The 22,179-nt window shown below is 39.5% G+C and overlaps 1 protein-coding gene across 3 annotated transcripts in view; it reads right to left on the bottom strand.

Annotated features, from left to right (window-relative positions):
• Nucleotides 1–1,016: 1,016 nt before the first annotated feature.
• The window catches only part of hyi (hydroxypyruvate isomerase), a 41,128-nt gene continuing 19,965 nt past the window's right edge, over nucleotides 1,017–22,179 (bottom strand). For all 3 annotated transcript variants that reach the window (XM_063064558.1, XM_063064559.1, XM_063064560.1), the window contains 4 exons: nucleotides 19,627–19,676; nucleotides 17,016–17,085; nucleotides 7,290–7,424; nucleotides 1,017–6,736 (listed from right to left, as the gene is read on the bottom strand). In XM_063064558.1, the coding sequence (XP_062920628.1) occupies nucleotides 6,684–6,736; nucleotides 7,290–7,424; nucleotides 17,016–17,085; nucleotides 19,627–19,676 (308 nt within the window). In that variant the 3' untranslated portion in view covers nucleotides 1,017–6,683. The remainder of the gene's footprint in view (nucleotides 6,737–7,289; nucleotides 7,425–17,015; nucleotides 17,086–19,626; nucleotides 19,677–22,179) is intronic.

Below are 22,179 nucleotides of genomic sequence, written 5' to 3'. Positions count from 1 at the left end.
TATTTAAAACATGCTGAGCAACGTGTAAGGTACTGGAGGATAGTTAAAATTGTTCTGTGGTTGAAAAGGAGCTAAGAACTAGCAGGGAAATTATAGGCCAGTGCGCCTGGCATCAGTAGTGTGTAAGTTATTGGAAGGTATTTTAAGTGACCAGATATATAAGTATTTGGATAGACATGGATTGATTAGGAATAGTCAATATGGCTTTTTGCGTGGTAGGTCACACTTAACCAATTTTATAGTCAATTATGCGTAACTTTTGAGAAAGTTACCAGGAATGTTGATGAAGGCAAGGCACTTCAGCAAGGCCTTTGACACAGTCCCCCATAGGAGGTTGGTCAAGAAGATTCAGTCACTTGGCACTCAGGATGAGCTAGTAAATCGGATTAGACATTGGCTTCACGAAGGAAGTTAGAGAGTGGTAGTAGAGGGTTGCCTCTCTGACTGGAGGCCTGTGAGTAGTGATGTGCTGCAGGGATCAGTGCTGGGTCCATTATTGCTTCGCATCTACATCAACAATTTTGATGATAACGTAGTAAACTGGATCAGCAAATTTGCAGATGACACCAAGATTGGGGGCGTACTGGGCAGTGAGAAAGGTTATCAAAGCTTTTAGCAAGACCTGGAACAGATGAAAAATTGGGTTGAAAATGGCAGATGGAATTTAGTGCAGACAAGTCTGACATGTTGCACTTTGGGAGAACCAACCAGTGGAGGACATACATAGTGAGCTGATGAGTGTGGTAGAACAGAGGGAGTTGGGAATACAGATTCATAATTAATTTCTTGAAAGTGGTGCCATGGGCAGTTAGGGTTGTAAAGAGAGGTTACGGCACATTGGGCTTCATAAATCAAAGTACTGAGTGCAGGAGTTGGAATGTCATTTTGAAGTTATATACGATGTTGGTGAGGTCTAATTTGGAGTATTATCTCCAGTCTAGTCACCTATTACAGGAAGGTTATCAATAAGACTGAAAGAGCAGAGAATATTCAAAATTCAAAGTAAATTTATTATCAAAATACATATACAATACCTTGTAAAAGTATGCAGCCCCCAACCCTTTGTTCATTTATTACTAGGATTTTTGATCAATTTAACTGAGAATTTTTATTTGTCAATCACATGCTCCTTTTTCCACAGTAGAGCCCCCAAAACATGGAAAATTGTGAATCATCAAAAACTGAAATATCAGCAGTTCAAAAGTATTCATCTCCTTTGCTCAGTAGTTAGTTGAACTACATCTCGCAGTTATTATAGCCAGTAGTCTTTTTGGATGAGTCTCAATTAGCTTTGCACAGTGTGATGGAGCAAGATTTACCCATTCCTCCTTGAAAATTGCTCAAGCTGTGCCACGTTAGTTGGGAGTGGAGGTAGACAACTTTCTTGAGGTCTTGCCAGAGATGTTCGATTGGGTTAAGGTCAGGACTCTAACTGGGCCACTCAAGGACATCAATTTTCTTCATTTGAAGCCACTCAGTGGTTGCTCTGGCAATGTGCTTTGGGTCGTTGTCTTCCTGAAAGATAAACTTCCTCCCAAGTGTAAGCTTTCTGGTAGATGCTAGCAGGTTTTTATCCAGGATTTCTCAGTACAGTATTTAGCAGCATTCATCTTCCCATCAATCCTGACCAGATTGTCAGTCCCTGCTGCGGAAAAGCATCTGCATAGCATAAAACTGGCTCCACCATACTTTACGATAGGGGTGGTGTTCCTTCGCTGAAGCATGGTTTTAGATTTATGCCACACATACCGCTTAGTGTTGAGGCCAACAAGTTCAACTTCGGTCTCATCCGACTACAAGACCTTCTTCCACATCTTTAAGTATCTTGTAAGTGATGCTTTGCAAAGTCTTTATGGGCAAGGATATGTTTTGTTTTTATTGCCAGAGTTTCTTCCTTGCCACTCTTCCACAAATACCCTTTTTGTCCAAGGCCTTAGAGATTGTGGAGCTATGAACTTCATCTCTAATGGCAGACACTGACTTCTGCAGCTCACTCAGTGTGACAACTGGCATCACAGTAGCCTCTCTTACAAATGCCATTCTTTTCTGACAACTAAGTTTGGGGGGCGTGGGGCTAATCCAGGCAGCATGGTTGAGGTATGTTCAGTGCCTTTGAGATGGTCTTGTACCCTTCCCCAGACTCATTTCCCTCACTTGTCTAGAATGCTCTTTTGTCTTCATATTGGTTTCATCTGTTGAAAATCTACTATTCTGTTGGACCTTACAGAGAGAGGGGCTATGCATTTTTATAAATTCATTGAAAACAGGTGATCCTCCAATTTTCTATATTAATAAATTGGGTGAGTTGGTAAGGCAACAGTATATTGCACCTGGGGAAAGTTAGCATAGTAATTACAAAGGGGATGAATACTTCTTCAGCCTCACAATTTTGATTTTTAATTTTTAATATATTGTTGACAGGTTTTGTCTTTTGATTTAACATGATGCACAATGTTTTGTAGAAACATTTACGCCAACATCTACAACTATGAGATTCATTATCTTGTGGGCATACTCAATAAATCCAATAACAGTAATAGAATCAATGAAAGACCACACCAATCTGCAAAAGATAACAAACTGTGCAAATACAAAAAGAAATGAGAAAAAAACTATGTGTAAGGGGGTTTTGTCTTTTATGTTACTGTGTAGGCTAATTAAAATGGCTTCTTTGTCATGTTATACTTGGGAATGCTTCTTTGTTACGTTAAGCGCCGAGAAGGTTCTTGCGCTAGCAGCTTGTTTTGGGTTAGACTGTGATAAGATGTTATGAACCAGTTGGGATAATTGTTATGTTTTTGGTGTATCTGAAGATATTGTATGCGCGGGGTTTTGGGGAGAAGGCGGGAGAGAGAGACAGAGGATGGACCAGGTGCTGTGAGTCCGCTAACGGGGTTGGACCCCAAGCGGGGCGTTCGGCGAGGAGAGGAGACAGAGATGAACTCGTGTGGAGCGTCTGGTCGACCACCGTCGTTAGTCCCAGGCGGCCGGTCAAGGTGGTCTGAGGGGTCGCAGGGTGAAGAAGAAGGGTCCAGAGCTCCAACTGGATGTGCACGAAGAGGTTGAACTTTGATAAGTGTGGCGCCTTTTATTTTCCTTTATATTTTATTCTCTATTAATTATATAGTTCCAGTAATATCTATAAACTGTAAATCATTTAATCGTATCTGGTGTATTGTCTGTTATTTGGGCGGGGTGAAGTACATCACACAGCATCCACTCAAACTATTACCCAGTTTGGCGGGGCCGAGGGCTGTTTCCCTAGACGACAGTGAGCTGAGCGACCCTGAGGCTGGCCAGGGGGGGCTACATATGCAATTAATTTAAAAAATTATTAGGGGTATAGATAGGATAAATGCAAGCAGGCTTTTTCCACTGAAACTAAACCTAGAGGTCATGGGTTAAGGGTGAAAGGTGAAATGTTTAAAGGGAACATGAGGGGTAACTTCTTCACTAGGAGTGGTGAGAGTGTGAAAGGCTGCCAGCAGCAGTGGTGGATGTGGATTCGATTTTAACATTTAAGAGAAATTTGGATAGGTACCTGGATGGGAAGGATATGGAGTACCCTTTTTTGGTTGTATGTCAATGGGACGAGGGGTATGAATAGTTTGGCATGAATGGGCTGAAGGTCCAGTTGCTGTTCTATAGTACTCTATGACTCTAAGTGACTTTAATTGTGGAATGGTTGTTGGTGCCAGACAGGGTGGTTTAAGTATCTCAGAAACTGCTGATCCCCTGGGGATTTTCACATACAACAGTCTTGAGAGTTTACAGAGAATACTGCAAAAAACTTACAGTTAGCGCAGCACTGCGGGTGAAAATGCCTTGTTAAAGTAGAGAAGTCAGAGGAGAATGGCCAGATTAGTTCAAGTTGACAGTTACTCAAATCACCATGCTGTTCAACAGTGGTGGGCAGAAAATACACAACACGTTGAATCTTGAAGTGCATGGGCTCCAGCAGCAGAAGATCACAATGGGTTTCACACCTGTGGTCACTTTATTCGGTGGTACCTAATAAACTGGCCACTGAGCAGCTATGAATGTACCTTTAGAAGTGAGCTACTACATGGAATAGTCTTGAAATATTCTTGCGCTAAATGCAGTTTAGTTTGAGGATGGCTGGCTTTCAAATAGGATGCTCTGTTAATACCACCAAAGCAACTGAGGCTCTAAACATCTACTGTATGTGTTTATACTCACAGCACAGATAAACTGATAATTGCTATCTTCCTAATTCATATTCTCCTATTATCTACTTTCTAAAATGTCCATTGTTTTTACATTTTTAATTAAATAGTCCTTCGATGAATTGGTTAATGGCTTTCACGAGGAGTCCATGAACTTAGCTTTACTATTCTAAAATGAGGAAGGAAATCAGCCCAGTTATTGCTTATAAGGAATAAACACCATATATTTTAAACAATAATTCATGAGGAGCTTTTTATGGCTCTGGCCTTGTACTTGTTGGTGTTTAGAAGAATGAGAGGGCTCTCATTAAAACCTATCAAACATTGAAAGGCCTAGATAGAATGGATGTGGAGAGATGTTTCCTACAGTGTATAATTTTAAGATCAAAGAGCACAGCCTCAGAATAGAGGGACATCCATTTAGAACAGAGATGAAAAGTAATTTTAGCCAGAGGGGGTGAATCTTTGGAATTCATAAGCACAGATGGTTGTGGAGGCCAAATCATTGAGTTTGATAAGTTCTAAATTAGTAAGAATGTCAAAGGTGATGCATAGAAGGCAGGAGAATGGGATAGAGGATATTAAATCAGCTATAAAGAAATGGTGGAACAATATCGATCGGCCAAATGACCTAATTCTGCTCCCTATGTCTTATGATCTAAAATGGAAAATTTTCTCATTACTCAAAAGACTAAAACCTGAACTGCTTAATTCCTATTTAGTTTGTGGAAACAGTGGCAGAGCCAGCTGCATTGTACATTAACTTGGCAATGTGAAGGTGGTGATAAAAGAAAATATCTCTGCTTCAATGAAGGTGAGCAACAACACAGCATACAGATCTATGCTGGCACCCTGCTGTAGGCACAATTCATAAGTAACCTGGAGGAATGTTTGTACATCAGTGTGAGTGATGATTTCAAGCTAAGTGGCTAGGTAATAAACCTTAGGTAGATAATCAGTGTTCAGAGACCCAAACCAATTAAAATATATGCCCCGGAACTATAGGTGGATTTTAATGAAGAAATCACAAATATGTGCATTTTGAAGGGAGACGTTTGTAAAGAAAAACAAAATTGAATTGCGAAGGATGGAACTGCATTTAGATTGAACATTGGCATTTAAGAAGCTCTTAGATAAGCACATGAATATGCAAAGATGAAGGGATATGAGCCATGTGCAGGCAGACGGAGTCATTTAATTATGTTTCATTTGCTTAATTAGTTAAGCACAGCATCATGGGCTGAAGGACACGTTTCTGTGCAGTACTCTGTGTATGTGCTTTGAGCTATCCAGGAGAAATGGTATTCCTCTTGTCTCAGATTAAAGGTGAGTAAGGAAAAGAGTTTGAACGTTAAGAAAATTTGTAATTGTTAAGAAATTATCACTAACAAACTCCAGATATGGAAACTCTATTTGGTGGTATATGACTAGAGTTATTCTAAATTCCTATAGGTGTAGAACTCAGATTTGGAATGATGTGCAAGTTTTGATTTCTTCCTTTTAAAATGTTATCAATATGTCAATGAGTGTTCAGGGAACAGCAACAGGAATGATTTTGGGGTTCTCAATAATGAAGGGTGAACAACAGAGCTGAATGTGATTCTGTTAAGTCAGGGTATGAATAAAGCTTTTTAACTGCTGAGGCAATGATCATAAAACAGTTTATTTGAATAAAAAGAGAGGATTTATGTGTGTAATAATTAACTATCCTTAGGTAAAATGAGAGATTAGAAGAATCAAGACTGACATACTGGGAAATTTTTATTTATGGCGTATTAGGAGAGATTCCTTGTTCGTTACAGCATCGTGAAACAATCAGAAAATTGTACCGTGGCCGAAAGATTCATTCTTTCTTTAAAAAACACATTCATTACATATTCCCAATCATTCAGGATTTAAAAAAAATTATTTGGAGATACAGAACAGCCCGTATGGTCTAGTTAATCCCATGTGCCCAATTAACCTACAAATCTGTACAACTTTGGCACGTATTAGAAATCTGGAGCACCACGCAGTCACAGGGAGAACATACATGTTCCTTACAGACAGCGGCAGAATTGAACATGCATCGCTGGCACTATGCTGCTATGCTACTGTGATACCTCTTATAATGGACACATTCTGCACTGTCCTTTCAGGTTGGGAATGAAATGGTAGAAGAGCTTCTCAGCCAGACGAAGGGAAATGAATACTGCAAAGATTCATTTGATTATCAATAATAATCACAAAATCTTCCCGTATAACTTTTTCTGATTAAGCTAGATTTCATACGATCCCTGTCTGATGATCCAGGCTGCCATTTTTGTTCTATGTCCAGATGAATTCCAGCTCATTTTGCCGTTTTCAAGATTACTTAGTGAACAATTCCTCAAATGAACTTGCTGTTGTCAGCTGTATATTCGGATGAATTACAAAATGATTGCAAACAAATTAAACCTATTCGAGAAGGTTAACCATTAATTCTTCACCCCCATCGATAACATTCAGGAAGACCCATCAATTTACTGTCCACTGGGTCTTCAACCATCCAAGACCATCTACTGTGTTGCCTGTTTTAAATAAAGAGAAATAAATATAAATCTACCTTTTCTAATAATAATGCTACTGTAAAACCTCTTGTTTGGTCTCTATTGTTCTAGTATACAAATTTGATGCCCTGAGAGGTGACTGGCACAAAGAAAAACCAGAAGTGACAGGTTGATTTATTATTTTTTTATTCGGCCAATTCTAGTGGGCTGATAGAATTGTGTAAAGTGTAAGGCAGAGATTGATAAGTTTTTGATTAGTAAAGGATAAAAGGCAGGAGAATGGGGTTAGAAAAAACCTCAGTGTTATTGAATGGCAGAACAGACTCGATGGGCCGAATGACTCCTAAATATTGGTCTTATGAAACACTGGTGATTCTTTGTAGCTTTCAGAAAGAAAATGAAAATTTCTTGAAAAGGTAAGAACTACTGAATAACGAGGAAAAGTAATTGTATAGTCCTTCAACAAGCTAGCAATTGGCATGTGCTGTATAATTATAAGGTTGCTAATATATTTGGTGTTTTATGTTTGTACAAAAATGTTTGTAACGAAGATATAGTTTTCCAGGAAACCTACCTTTTGGAGTATACTCGCAACCTATATAACCTTCGTATCCTAATTTTTCCAGCAGGTTGAAGATGTATTGATAGTTGATCTCTCCAGGACTATCTGGTTCATTCCGGCTGGGGACCTGTGCGACTTGGATGTGTCCTGATGTAAGATGACACAATATATTAGACGAGTAATCTATCCTTCGGGAATTTTAACTGAAAATGTTGTACGTGGGATGAAGAATGTAATTCTCTTGGAGACCTCTGCATGGAATTCAGACAGCGATCGATGTTATGAGCTATGTGACTGGAATGTAAAAGTGAGAAGTAGTTTTAAATAATGCTTATAAAAATAAGAGGAATGTTATGCATACTGATTATGTTAATAGACTAGAAATTCAGAGGTCAGGATTAATGAATGGGGGGGGGTGCAAATTCTAATCCCACAACAAACAGGCAAATTTTAATTCAGTTGATTAAAAAGATCTTGTATATAGAATTAAAAAATAATAGTGGCCATGAGACCACCAGATTGTTAAAATAGATCAGCTTTGCTAACATATTTCAGGAAAGTAAATCTGCTCTCCTTGTCTGGTTTATTCCACTTGAAGTTCCAGAGCAGCAGTGGACTTCCGGGTCATCAAGGGAATGGTGGCGTAAGGAAAAGGTCTCTCGACAAAAAAGAAGGTAACCTGCCCCAAAATCGAATTTAGACAAATACTTAATATTGCATAACTATATTAATAAAAGGGGCAAGGATGATGTCTAAGAACAAGAATAAAAAGTCCGCTTCGAAGGCTGATAAACATAAAGAGATGCAGCAAGGCGACGGGCCTAGCTCCCCCACGGCAAGCCAGGACGGAGATAATGAGGGGGAAATCGGTGACTCTGTCTTTGATTCTCGGAGAGATTCGCGAGTTCCGACAAGATAATAGCAAACAGCTGGAAGATATTAAAGGAGAAATAGTAAAAACTAACTCGTGGATAGATGAAGCCGAAGCGAGGATTGTTGGAATTGAAGAGAAGCTACAAAACGCCGAGGAAGTGATAGCAGAAATGCTGAAGCTACAAGACCAGCTCCAGTGGAAACTAATAGATCAAGAAGGCCGCTCGAGAAGGGAAAATGTGAGGATCTACGGAGTTCCCGAAGGAACCGAAGGTAAACCCGGATTGATGATTCCCTTTGTGGAGAAGCTGCTTAGAGAGAACCTTGATATACCGGCCGCAAAAGACCTACAGATAGAAAGAGCTCACCGCGCGTTGGCACCACAGCCTCCGGCAGGCGCCCAGCCCAGATCGATTCTGATCAGATTTCTCAGTTACAGAACGAAGGAAGAGGTGCTTAAAAGAGCATGGCAAAAGAAAGGTTTCATGTGGAACAACTGCAAAATCAGTTTAGACCACGACTACGCACCGGGGATTCTTGGCAGACGGAAGGAATATACGGAAACACGGAGAGTCCTGAAGGAAAACAACATCAGATTCCAGACCCTGTATCCAGCTCGGCTGAGAGTCTTTTACGACGAAGGGACAAAAACTTACGCTACGGTGGAGGAGGCAACGTTGGACCTGGCGGACCGGGGACTACCTATTAAAGTTATCACCCAACCGGAGTCGCTACTGGAGAGGATTCGGCAGAAGTCGTGGCAGTTAGTGGGGCGAGGACGCTCCACTCGAACCAGAGTGTCAAACTACAAGGAAAAGCTGCAAATATTCAGACGCGAATGTACAGAGAATACAGATTAATTAAGAGAAATGACTGAAAAGAGTAAATCGGACTTAAAAGTAAAATGAAAACTGGTAACTGAAAATAAACTAGGCGGAATAACTTGAATAATAGCAATATGGTCGAGACATAAATAGGAGAAAATTCTCTATGATTACTCAGACTTCTGAGGGCCCTCTAACACAGGGTGAAGATAGAGGTTATCCCTCTGAACTGAGGCGGGTCGGTGCTCAGGCCTCACTGTGGGAAGTCGGGAAAAATTTTCAAATGTTATATGTTCAGAAATGTCTAGGGTGTGGTTATATGTCTTGGTTTACTGTTGAGAAGGGATTGCTTACTGTTTGGTTAGAAAAGGAGAGTGCTTTTTTTCTACTAGAGAAAAATGCAAACTGAATTGGGAAAAATAATTTCCTATAATGTTAATGGGGTTTTGAATCCAATTAAAAGAAATAAGATTATGTCTAAATTGAAAAAAGAGAGGGCACAAATAGCTTTCCTCCAGGAAACACATATGAGCCAATCTGAACATGGAAAATTAAAAAGAATGGGCTTTAAGCATGTATTTTATTCATCATATAAATTGAGTCACAAAAGAGGGGTAGCTACTTTAATATCAAGTACTCTTAATTATGAACATATTTCAGAGACTAGAGACAAAGAAGGACCGTTTGTAAAAATCACAGGAAGAATAGAAGGTACAGAAATAACATTGCTGAATGTTTATGCTCCTCCAGGTAGTGAATGGTCATTTTATAGACACATTTTTGACCTAATGGTCAGTTCTCGAGGGGTAGTAATTTGTGGAGGGGATTTTAATATTAGATTAAATCCTCTATTAGATTCTTCAAGAATAGTTACTCAGAATAAACCTCTGACTCGGAAAGTGAATTCATTGATGGAGGAGTTGGGAATTATAGATGTCTGGAGGGAATTACACCCTACTAGTAAAGATTATACATATTACTCTTTCCCTCATTCAGCCTATTCAAGGATAGACTATTTCTTTATCTTTAATACAGATAGACTCAGGATAAAAAACTGTAATATTGCAACAATTGATCTGTCGGATCATAGCCCAGTCTCTATGTCTCTAATCCTGGAAAGGAAAATGAGGAAAACACTATGGGGGCTAACCTCACATATACTCAATAACCCGAAAGTAATGGAGAGATTAAGGGGAGAAATCAAAGAATATCTAGACCTTAATGACATGGGAGAAACATCACCAGTGATTTTATGGGATACATTGAAAGCTGTACTGAGAGGGAAAATTATTTCCATTACTACTCACATGAAAAAAATCAATGCACAAAAATTAGCAGACCTTCAAGGAAAATTAAAACAACTTCAAGTTGTAGATAGCAACAAAAGTAATTCAAATCGAAAACAGGAAATTAGGAAATTGCAAAGTGAAATTGATGATATTTATACGTTGGAAACAAAGAAATTTTCTTTACCTGAGACAAAAGAATTATGAAGTAGGAGGTAAATCAGCTAGATTATTAGCATATAAATTACGAAAACAACAAGCAGACAATGCAATTCATAAAATAAAGAATCCAAAGACAAAGCTTGTGGAGAGTACAATAGGGAAAATTCAAGAGGGTTTTGAAACATATTATCGAGAGCTGTACTCCCAACCCCGGGCCCCCAATGAGCCCTATATAGACAGTGTATTGAATTTTTTAGATCTACCTAAACTTACAGATTTACAAAATGAAAGTTTATTAGAACCAGTAACTGTCAAAGAACTGAACGTGGCCATCTCTAGGTTAAAGGCTGGAAAGTCCCCGGGTTCTGATGGGTTTACCTCAGAGTGGTACAAGTCCCTGAAGACACAGTTAACCCCATTACTACTTAACACCTTTAACTGGATCTTGCAGAGAGGAGAAACTCCACCTTCCTGGAGAGAAGCGATTATTTCAGTTATTCCTAAAGAGGGTAAAGATAAACTAGAATGTGGCAATTATCGGCCAATTAGTGTTCTTAATTTAGATTACAAACTATTTACATCTATATTAGCGCGCAGATTGGAAAAGCTTTTACCTGGCCTAATCCATTTAGACCAGACTGGATTTATTCAACAAAGACAAACACAGGACAACATTAGGAGAACTCTGCACATATTAGAACAGGTTAATAAGAATGAGACAGAGACAATGGTAGTAGGATTGGACGCTGAGAAAGCTTTTGATTCGGTTAGTTGGGCATTCCTACACAGAGTGTTAGGAAGATTCGGCTTTCAAGAAAGGTTTATTAAAGTAATTCAGACTCTATATGACAGCCCTACAGCCCGAATTAAGATAAATGGGGACCTCTCTGACTCCTTCATTTTAGAGAGAGGCACTAGACAGGGATGCCCAATTTCTCCTCTCCTTTTTGCGCTATATATTGAACCACTTGCCCAACTAATAAGACAGAGTGAAATTGTAAAAGGTATCAAGGTGGCAGGGATTGAACAGAAAGTGACGTTATTCGCAGATGATGTTTTGGTCTATCTGAGTGAACCAGAAAAATCATTTATAGGATTGTTTACACTGTTGGATGACTTTGGGAAAATATCAGGTTATAAACTAAATGTAAAGAAAACGCAGGTTATGTCCCTAAATTATACACCATCCAAAAAATTGCAGGATACATACGATCTTAAGTGGGAAGCTAAATCATTAAAATATTTAGGAATAACCCTGCCGAAGGATCTTTCAACACTGTCACAGGTAAATTATGGGCCATTAATCTCAGAGATAAAAGCAGATATGCATAGATGGAATCTTATCCCCTTTTTAAGTTTAAATTCAAGGATAAATACTATAAAAATGAATATTCTTCCTCGGTTATTATATCTTTTCCGTACTTTACCAGTGGAGGTGGATGATAATCAATTCAGGGAATGGGACAAATGGATTTCCCGTTTCATTTGGCAAGGAAGGAAACCTAGAATTCGATATAACACCTTACAGTTAGGGAAGGAAGGAGGAGGTATGGTTCTTCCTTGCCTGAGAAATTATTTTTATGCCTCACAGATAACCCCTCTGTTATATTGGTGTAATAGGGAATATAAGGCTAGATGGAAGGAAATAGAATTTGGATTAGTTGACAGTTTTCCTCTTCAGGCCTCAATAGCTGACAAAGGATTGATGGCCCAGTTGGAAAAATTTAATAATGCTTGGATAAATCTTACATTAAAAGTATGGCAGAAGGTGGTTAATTCATGTGGAATTAATAACATGTTGAAACTCTTTAGATGGTGTGCATATGATACCTAATTCCTTCCCAACAGAGGAGATAAAAGATTTGAGCTATGGATAAAGAAAGGTCTTACAACCTACCTCTCATTTATAGATAAAAGAGTATTACAAAGTTTCCAAATCCTGCAGGACAAACATGGCCTAGAACATAATGACTTTTTTTAGGTACCTTCAAATACGAAACTATGTTAACCAGAGTTGTAGATATACAGACCTATCAACAGTAGAATTAGAATTTTTCAAGATTCTGAATTCGGCTTGCAGTTCAATACCTAGTAAATCAGTTTCTCGCCTATATAATGCACTCTCCCATGCTAAAAATGTAAATACACTGTATATTAAAGAGAAGTGGGAGAAAGAAGCGGGGTTGGTACTTTCAGAGGAGGCTTGGGGGAAAATCTGCAGCTTTCAATGGTCCTCGACTAATTCTTTGACTTGGAGAGAACATTGTTGGAAAAACATTATAAGATACTTCAAGACCCCATATCAGGAAAAATATAAAGATACAAATGTGATGTGTTGGAGAAGGTGCGGCTCCAAGGAGGCAAATCATTTTCATATTTTCTGGGATTGCCCTAAATTAAGTCTATTTTGGGAAGGTATTCACAGAACATTAGTTAAGGTACTTAGGTCCCAGATACCTCTGAACTTTGAGACGCTCTATTTGGGGCATGTATTGTTCCTTGAACAGAAGGAAGATATAAAGTTGCTGCAGGCCCTCTTAGCGGCAAGTAAGAAATCAATCACTAGAAAATGGCTAAGTCCAGTACCACCTACATTAGAAGATTGGTACGAAATTATCTTGGAAATATTTAAAATGGAAAAGTTGATTTACTCCCTGAGAACTCAAAAAGAAACATTTTATCAAATCTGGAATAAATGGATTGAATATATAACCCCAATGCGAGCAGACTTTAGATGACTCTCCTAATGATTTATATTGCTCTTCTCATCAACACAGTAATATTGCTAACGTAAGCACCCCTAGTCTAAATGTTTGTTTTTTTTTGGAAAATAGAGAATTAACACAAGTAAAGAGAAAGATTTGGGAAAGGGATAAAAAAAAGAAAAAATTAAGTAAATAAGTACATAGGGATTGGATAATTATATCTGCGGGCAGGAACAAGCACGAACAAATTGGGATATAAACACCTACAATGGTTGGTATATAGGCTTGTATGCAACATTTTGGACCAGTGGAAATGGTCCAGAAGGGTTGTATGGAAACTATTATTACCATTTTTCTTAACAACTAATTTCATTACTTAGCCTAATAGGTTAGATTTACCACAGTACATAATTATCTATTTAAATGTTTATTTTCCTTTTATATCATCTCAATGTGTACTTAAGAATGTATAAATAATTGTAGTTTTATACATATAAAAAAATGGAAAAGGTTATATGTGTGAAAAAAGTACATGATAATTGTGAATTCCTTATCCAAATAAAAATAAAATTAAAAAAAAAAGAAATTCCAGAGCAGCAGTATGGTTAGTCCTTAACTGTTGTTTCAACACATTAACCGCCCACAGTTAATGGTTAGTCTATGGATCAGCAATAAATCCTGGCTTTTCCAAAGAGATTCATTTCCAAGTATGAATAGGAAAATAAAGATTTAGCAGAATACTGATGAAGACTTCTTCACTCGGCCTAACATCTAAATAGTTTTGGCAAAACCTTTGTAAATTGATGGTCTGGTTAGTGTACATGTATGTGAACTGGAGCAAAACTTTGTGGATCATCTTCATGGCTCTACGCACGTGCTCTTTGGTGAAGGAGTTTTGGGGAATCAAATTTTCCAACATAACCAGCAGCTGGAAGGTCATTTTATGGAGAGCAAACACTAATCAATCAAATTCTAGACTCCTTTTATATGTCGGGCATATTACGTACCTTGACCGTGTGATTAGTTTAGGGAATAATGAAGTTTGCAGCTTTAAAAATTAGTTTAACTATTTATTCAGTAGTTTGTTTATTTATTGTATTTGCACAGTTTGTCTTCTTTTGCACATTGGTTGTCAGTCTTTATTTTTTCATTAATTCTATTGTATTTCTTTGTTCTATTGTGAATGCCTTTAAGAAACTGAAATTCAGGGTAGTATATGGTGACATATGCGTACTTCAATAATAAATTTACTTTGAACTTTGAATACACAATGACAGAGTTGCTAATTTCCTCAGAGCATACTCCTGGACACCAACACATATAATGTACAGTAGCTCATATGCTAGAACGGTGCTGAAGAGCACAACTGGTAGTAGTTCTTTCCTAGGAATAAGATGTTAAACCAATGACATCAGTATGAACATAAAACATGGTTTTGAAGAGAGTTTGTCCCAATATTCTGTTCTCTCCAAGTAGCAACTTGCACAACAGCGGATGGCTGTTAGTGGTGCGTGGGAGAACCAGCAGTGAGTGAAAGGACAGAATTGTAGAGCTGGAAAAGATCCCACAGAGATCATTGCAGTGGGGTAGTGGAGGGAGGGTTGAGATCAGAAAATCAGGATGAGAATTTGAAAACTGAAGTGTTCTTCAATCAGGAGTTAATGTACTGCAGTGAAAGCAGGCATGAAGGGGCTATGAGGCGGTGCAGAGTGCAGACATCCCACCTCTCCCGGAAGTTCCGGGAGTCTCCCGCAAGTTCTGGGAGTCTCCTGCATATTGATAGCGGCTCCCTGACGCCCGGAAATTATATACAATATCCCGGAAATTGAATTTTTTGAGAGGGAGAGTGAGCATCCTGATTGGTCTCTCTTCATGCTAAGTAGACCTATCAGTTTTCTCTGTGGGCGGACTTTACAGTCGACCTCAAAAATAATGACAGTGTTGCTCACTGCACTGTTTGCAACAGTGACTTTTCTATTGCCCGTGGTGGGATAAAATGTAAAAGACATGTTTAACAGGTGTCATTCATTCATTAGCATAGCTAATGTTATTTAAACTAACTGGCTAGCTGCTAAGGAGCTACTCTACTGATGTCCTACGTGATGAGGCCAAACTCCCTGTAGACTTGCTTAAAGTTGTAATAGAATAAAGATGATAATATTAAGTACATATTTTAATGTTACATTTTCTGCATATACCCAACTTGGTTTACAGATTAGACAAAATCACTAAACAAAGTATTACATACACCCTTGGAGGTCGACCAGCGGGGGGGGGGGAGATAGGATATGGGGTTGCGGGGGGGGGTGGGGGTGCTACCTCCCTGTAATGAGTTTTTGCAGGGTGGGATGTCTGAGAGTGATTTTGAAAGACACAAGAGATTCTGTAGCTGCTGGAAATCTTGAGCAACACACACAAAATGCTGGAGGAACTCAGCAAGTCAGCCAGTCAATGTTCCCACTAAGGCGTGCGCACCCACACATCATTTGTTACTAGTGCACAAAGGAATTTAAACTGCGCACAAAAGGTTGTCACCATCCTACCTCATTGGCGCGTTAACTATATTTCACAATCATACACAATCATGTTTCCTTTTCCAGTTTCTGATGCAGACTGTGATGACAACGTGGAGTTTGCGATGATTTATCTACAGGTTTTAGAATTGGCTTATTCATACTGTTTTTATTGAAATTATCCAGTGGACACACGTTGCTGCCACCGGGCAAAAAATTGCACAGCACAAGATTTTTGTGCACTCTGGTCATTACAAATTAGAGGGAACATTGCAGGCAGCATCTATGGAGGGGAATAAATAGTTGATGTTTCAGGCTCAGACTCTTCAACGGGACAGGAAAGGAAGCGGGGTAGAAGCCAGAATAAGGTGGTGGGGGAGAGGGGAAGGAGTATAAACTAGCTGGAGATAGATGAGACCAAATGAGGGGAAAATAAAATGGGTGGTTGAGGGGGAATGAAGTGAGAAGCTGGGAAATGATAGGTGGAAGAGCTAAAGGCCTGAAGAATAAATCTGAAAGGAGAGAACAGTGGACCTTGGGATAAAGAGGAGGAGAGGAGAAAGGTATGTAGGTGGGGAAAGGAATAAAGTAAGAAGCTGGGAGGGGATGGGTGGAAGATGTAAATGGCTGAAGATAGAATCCAATAAGAGATGACAGTGGATCATGGAAAGGAAGGAAGAGAGGACCAGGTGGGGAGAAAAGAAGGAGTGAGAGGGCAACCAGAATAAGGAATGGAAAAAGAGAGGAAGAGGAAGGGGGAAGAAATTGCCAGAAGTTAGAGAAAGTGGTGTTCAAGCTATCAGATTGGATGCTACCCAGATGTAATATGTAGTATGACATCATCATGGCAATAGACAAGTCCAAGATCTCAAGTTTATTAAAGGTAGAATCTAGGATGCTAAATATGAGTTAGAATTATCAAAAGTAAGGGTAGCAAAGACAATGAAAAAGTAGTCAATGCAGTCTTACACTGCAAGTTTTGTTTTCCTTTCCATTCAGATACATACGTAGCTTCTCTGAGGGCCATTTCTGTAACAATACAGATGGGATCATAACCAACATTCATACTCTGGGCAGGCCAGATCTATAACAGTGCAGAAGTTCAATTGTATCCATGTTGACTTTCCAGAGCATGAACAGATATTACTATGAAGAATAAACACAAGAGATTCTAGTGTTTGTTCCTGAAGAAGGGTCTTGGTCCAAAATGCTTACTGTTCATTCCTTTCCATAGATCTGCTGAGTTCCTCCAGCATTTTGTGTGAGTTACCATAAACAATGGGCTTCAGTAAAACTCATTTCTGGTACATGGATAGATAATTGTGCAACTCTGTATAAAACACAAACATAATGCACACTGAAAGAAAGTACTTGCCTATGAGAGGGAAGTAGTTGGTGATGCTCTGAGTCAGATTCCCATCCATAATCTGCCAGTGAAACACATCCTGTGTCCAAATAGACTTACTTCAGTTATTACGGCATCAGACAGAGCATTCCAGCAAAATAGTCCATTTGTGGAAATATAAAACCTCATCACAAAACCAAACACAGCACAAGAATGTTCATCTCTTACTTCGGCCTCCTCCCATACTAATTGACCCTTTAACTTATTATTCTCTTCCTTTCTGCCTCACATAATATCAAGTCACCTTTAGATGCATCAAAGGAACTTCTCAACTATTTTCATTTTGTAATAAACATCTTCACTATTCTGATTCTATTACACTATGCACTAAGCGGCCACTTTATTAGGTACAGGTGTGGTCTGCTGCTGCAGCTCATTCAAGGTTTGATGTGTTGTGCAGGGATGGTCTTCTACAGACTGCTGTTGTAACGTGCAGTTACTTGAATTACTGTTGTCTTCCTGTCAGCTTGAACCAGTCCGGCCATTCTCCTTTGAGCTCTCTCATTATCAAGGCATGAACTGCCACTCAATGGATGTCATTTTGTTTTTCACACCATTCTCTGTAAGCTCTCAGAAACTGTTGTTCATGAAAATCCCAGATCAGCAGTTTCTGATCTATTCAAACCACCCTATCTGGAGTCAACAACCATTCCACGGTCAAAGCCACTTAGATCACCTTTCTTCCGCATTCCAATGTGACCACATCTGCATGTTTTTACGCACTGAGTTGCGCTGCACGATTGGCTGAATAGGTATTTGCACTAATAAGCAGGTGTACAGGTGTACCTAATAAAGAGTCCACTGAGTGTACGTTAATGTCTCCCCTGAACATAGAATAACAATGAGACACAGTTGTCATTCAAAGGCAATTGAAAGGAGCGTGCGCCAGAAGGAAATGTTAGGGGAGGAAATTTTCAAGGACACAATGCCCTGCACACAACAGGTGGCCTGTCAGAAAACTAAAGGTGCATTACTGCTTTGCTTTCAATAGAACACTACTGACAATACAGCCGTAATATGTTGCTAAGATGTATATTGTACACAAGTGGCAATGGGCCCTTGTGCGATGCGGAAGCTGCAAAGCACTGGACAGCCAGACCCTACAGAGGATAGCAAAACACCGCCGAGAGGATCATCGGGGACTCCTGTACCCCCTGTTTCTGAGTATAACCGAGAGCAGTGCAGACGAAGGGCCTGAAGCATTGTTGAGTATCCCTACCACCCATCCCACAATATCTTTGACCCATCACCACTAGGAAGGAGATACAGAAGCATTGGAGTAGGGCTGTCAGGCTGGGTAACAGCTTCTTCCCTCAGCTTGTGAGACTAATGAACACCCCGCCACCACTGAGGTCTTGCCACTAGGACAGGGAGCTGCTTCTTGTTTACCTGCGCTGTGTACCAACAATTTTGAATTCATTTTGAATTATATTTTATTAACGTATTTATGGTAACATTTTTGCTTCTGTGCTGTGTGTGATATGTTTTGTGGGTGTACTATGGTCCAGAGGAATATTGTTTCATTTGGTTGTATATACAGTATGTCCAGACAGATGACAATAAACTTGAACTTGAAATACAAGAACGAGAGTAGAAGTAGAGAATCAGCCCCTCAAGCCTGCTCCACCACTTACTAATGACCAAGGCAGATTTAAAATGAATCAAGACAGAGGCACACTGACACGATTTTTGTTCGTCATATTCTATCTGTCAAATTCTTGCATGTTTACTTATCCCATGTTCCTTTGCAGGCTGCTTTTGGCCTCTTCGCAGCTTGAGAGCTCACCACTGCTTGTATCAGCAGCAAACTTGGCTGCAGAACACTGTCCTCATCCATCATTGATGCAGACTGTAAGACCTCAGCACTGATGCTCCATGCTTTGCCAGTGCGGGAATTACTGGTGCAAATAGCACATAAGTGGTTACTACATCAATGTAGCTTTTTCCTGTCTGCTATTTTAACTCATACAAATTGCCTCAAGTAATTCAAGTAATTTATAACCTAAAGCTTACAAAATTTATCCGTTAGTGTGTTTATTTTTAAGAATAGCTGCAATGATTAGAAAAGAGACTTGCCAAACACTGACAGGACGAGAGCCTCCCTGGTCTACTGCCTATTAGTTTCATTATGATTGCTTTACCCACTTTTATTAATTATTTATAATACCTAAAGCTATATTAATATTAATAAAGAAATTAACCGTGAGCTGCTGTGGCTGTGGCAGATGTGCTTATACCTGTGGCAGGCACCACTAGTTAGAATGATGCCTTTACTCAATGTGGAGCATTGCCCTCAGTAAAGGGTCACATTTCTGACATGAGAACTTCAAATTAGTGGAGATTTCTCTGTGCTGGAAACACCACCACCACACATTTTAAATCAGCAATGGTCATGGGAGCAATATTAATATTCAGACTGCTGCTCCTCAACAACAGAGATTTCATTATTGATTCATTGGACTTCCAGTTGCTTCTTCCATTCCCCATCAAAGCAGTTCCCCTTTACCTTAGCTCCTCGGTCTTAAATCGCTGGCTGCTTGGGAAGAGGGGAGAACTGCCTTTGATTTTCAATGTCACTCACCAGCTGCAGTTTCAGGTTAGGCCGGTCTACCTGCCGGAGGATCTTCACAGCTGCAATAAACAATACATCCTTATTAATCTTCCCACTGACTCACAAGGGCAGCAACTGCTTCCAGTGGCCTGAACCATCAAGATCCCCAGCCACACTGCAGTGACTAATTATCCAAATGTGTGAACTTTAGAGGACAGTGCCTGCCTTCCAATGGGACCCAGCAGAACGCTTCCACATTTTGAACGTCAGAGTTGCTGTACCTTGGTGGTTTATGTGAACCTGGTGCAGAGGCTTATGTTTTACAGCATATGACTGATAGAAAACTGTAAAGAAAATGAAGCAATAATATAATCTCTGAGAGAACTATATTACAGTACAATAATGGTAAAATTACATCTTACAAAAGGAAGCCATTTAGCACATCACATCTGTGACAGCTCTTTCAGACGGCCATCTAATTAGTTCCACAAACCTGCTCCTTCCTCACAGCCGTGAAACATTTTCTATTTCCATACAAATTAGGAGCAGGAATAGGTCACTCATCTCTGTCTGCCTGATCTACCATTTAAGAAGATCATGACCGATCTGTGTGTAACCTTAACTCCGTGTTTCAGTTTACTAAAGTTAAACTTTCATCTCCTTGCTTATTAAGTACCTGTCTACCTTTCCCTTAAAATTAGTCAGAGACTGCCTCCAACATCGTTTGAAAAGAATGCCAATGACTCAGAAATCACAGAGTTCTCAATACCTCCATCTTAAATAGGTAATCCCCTTATTTTTAATAGTGACTCACTGTTCTCGATTTTCTACAGGAGGAAATGTGCCACATTCAGCTACAAAGAGACTTCAGGATCTTATTTACAGTTAATGGTACATCAAGTCAAGCTCACTGTCAAATGCACAAGCACAGTGAGGTACTGGTGCAATGAAAAAACTAGCTTGCAAGGGCATCATGGGCAGGTAGATTCAGATAACAATACACAAAATGTACATTGCACAAGACCGAAGGGAAAAGGACTATGTAAGACAAGAAATATGTGTGGAAAAAAACACGATGAAGAGGCAAGTCCACGGTAGAGCAAGAGGTTGTACAAAGTGTTCTGTTGCTGAAGCAGGATTAGGGGTGTTCAAGGTGGTTTGAGAAACATAGTTGTAGGGTTATATCCAATTGTTTTCTGAATGTCATTAGGGAATCCGCTTCCATCTTTTCAGGCACACCCCAGATCAGAGTGCATCGTACTGAATAAAGCAAATCTCATTTCTGCCTTTTACCACTTGTTGTAAATCTAGTTCTGGAAATATCTTGGAAAGTGAGTAGTAGCTCAGGTGGTTGAGTTGTTTTCGATCTTGGTAATCCATTTGCAAACGTTTCGTCATCATTCAAGGAGACATCATCGGCACACCGATGAGTGAAGAACAACCCAACCCAACCAAATCTATTTCTACTGGTTCTGGCCACTCCTCCCAGTAGGTGCTACCATAGTCCACCTCATTGAGAACATCTGCATCAAAGCAACTGTCAATCTGTTCTATGAAAAAGCTTTCTTATTATAGCCCAGAAGGAGACTACTCAGCCCATGGAATCTACGCCTGTTCTCAGCAGAGTAAACCCGTTAGCCCCAATCTCCACATCTCCCTGTACTTCTGCATAGATAGTAAGAGGAAGAAATTCCCAGGGAAATTAAGTCAGGGCAGGTTGGTGACATCACTGATTGGTTGGAATCCATGCACCATGACTATTCGAATGGAGAGAAAACTATCAGGAATCATCATCATCATCAGATACAAGCTGAAGCAGGTAAAGAACAATGTGGTTTTGAGAAAGACAAAGGTACAAGAAATATTGATGTTAAGGATACTATCAGAACGAGCTATTCAAGCGCAAAAAGATTTGTTTATTCTATCGACTACACAAAAGCATTTCATAAAGTGAAGCACAATAAGTTATTTGAAATATTACAGAAAACTCTAGATCTAGATTTGAAAGACCTCCGCCTAATCAGAAATCTGTACTGGGAACAAACTGCCGCTGTAAGAATAGATGGAGAAGTGAGTCAGTTTACGAAAATCAAGAGAGGCGTTAGACAAGGGTGTGTTTCCTCCCGATTCATTTAATGTGTACAGTGAAACAGTATTACAAAAGATAAGAGACATCTTGGGAATCAAAGTTGGCGGTGAAAACATCAATAATTTCAGATATACAGATGACACTGTGTTAATTGCAAGTATGGAGAAGAACTACAAAACTTAATTGATACAATTGTTGAAGAAAGTGCAAAAATGGGTCTATCTATCAATTGCAAAAAGACAGGATGTATGGTGATATCCAAAAAGAAGGAGAATCCTATCTGCAGGCTGAGAATAAACGGGGAAGATATAAAACAAGTACAGAACTTTTGCTACTTAGGAAGCTGGGTGACATCAGATGGCAGGTGCGACATGGCCATCAAAAGAAGAATAGGGATGGCAAAAGACACCTTAACAAGAATGAACAGTATACTGACCAATACTAAACTAGGCATGACAACCCGCCTCAGAGTACTGAAGTGCTATGTTTATCCA

Source organism: Mobula hypostoma, chromosome 12 (genome assembly GCF_963921235.1).
Source record: "Mobula hypostoma chromosome 12, sMobHyp1.1, whole genome shotgun sequence".
Classification (NCBI taxonomy): domain Eukaryota; kingdom Metazoa; phylum Chordata; class Chondrichthyes; order Myliobatiformes; family Myliobatidae; genus Mobula; species Mobula hypostoma.
The sequence above is the reverse complement of the archived record's forward strand: the minus strand, read 5'-3'. Positions and strand labels throughout refer to the sequence as shown.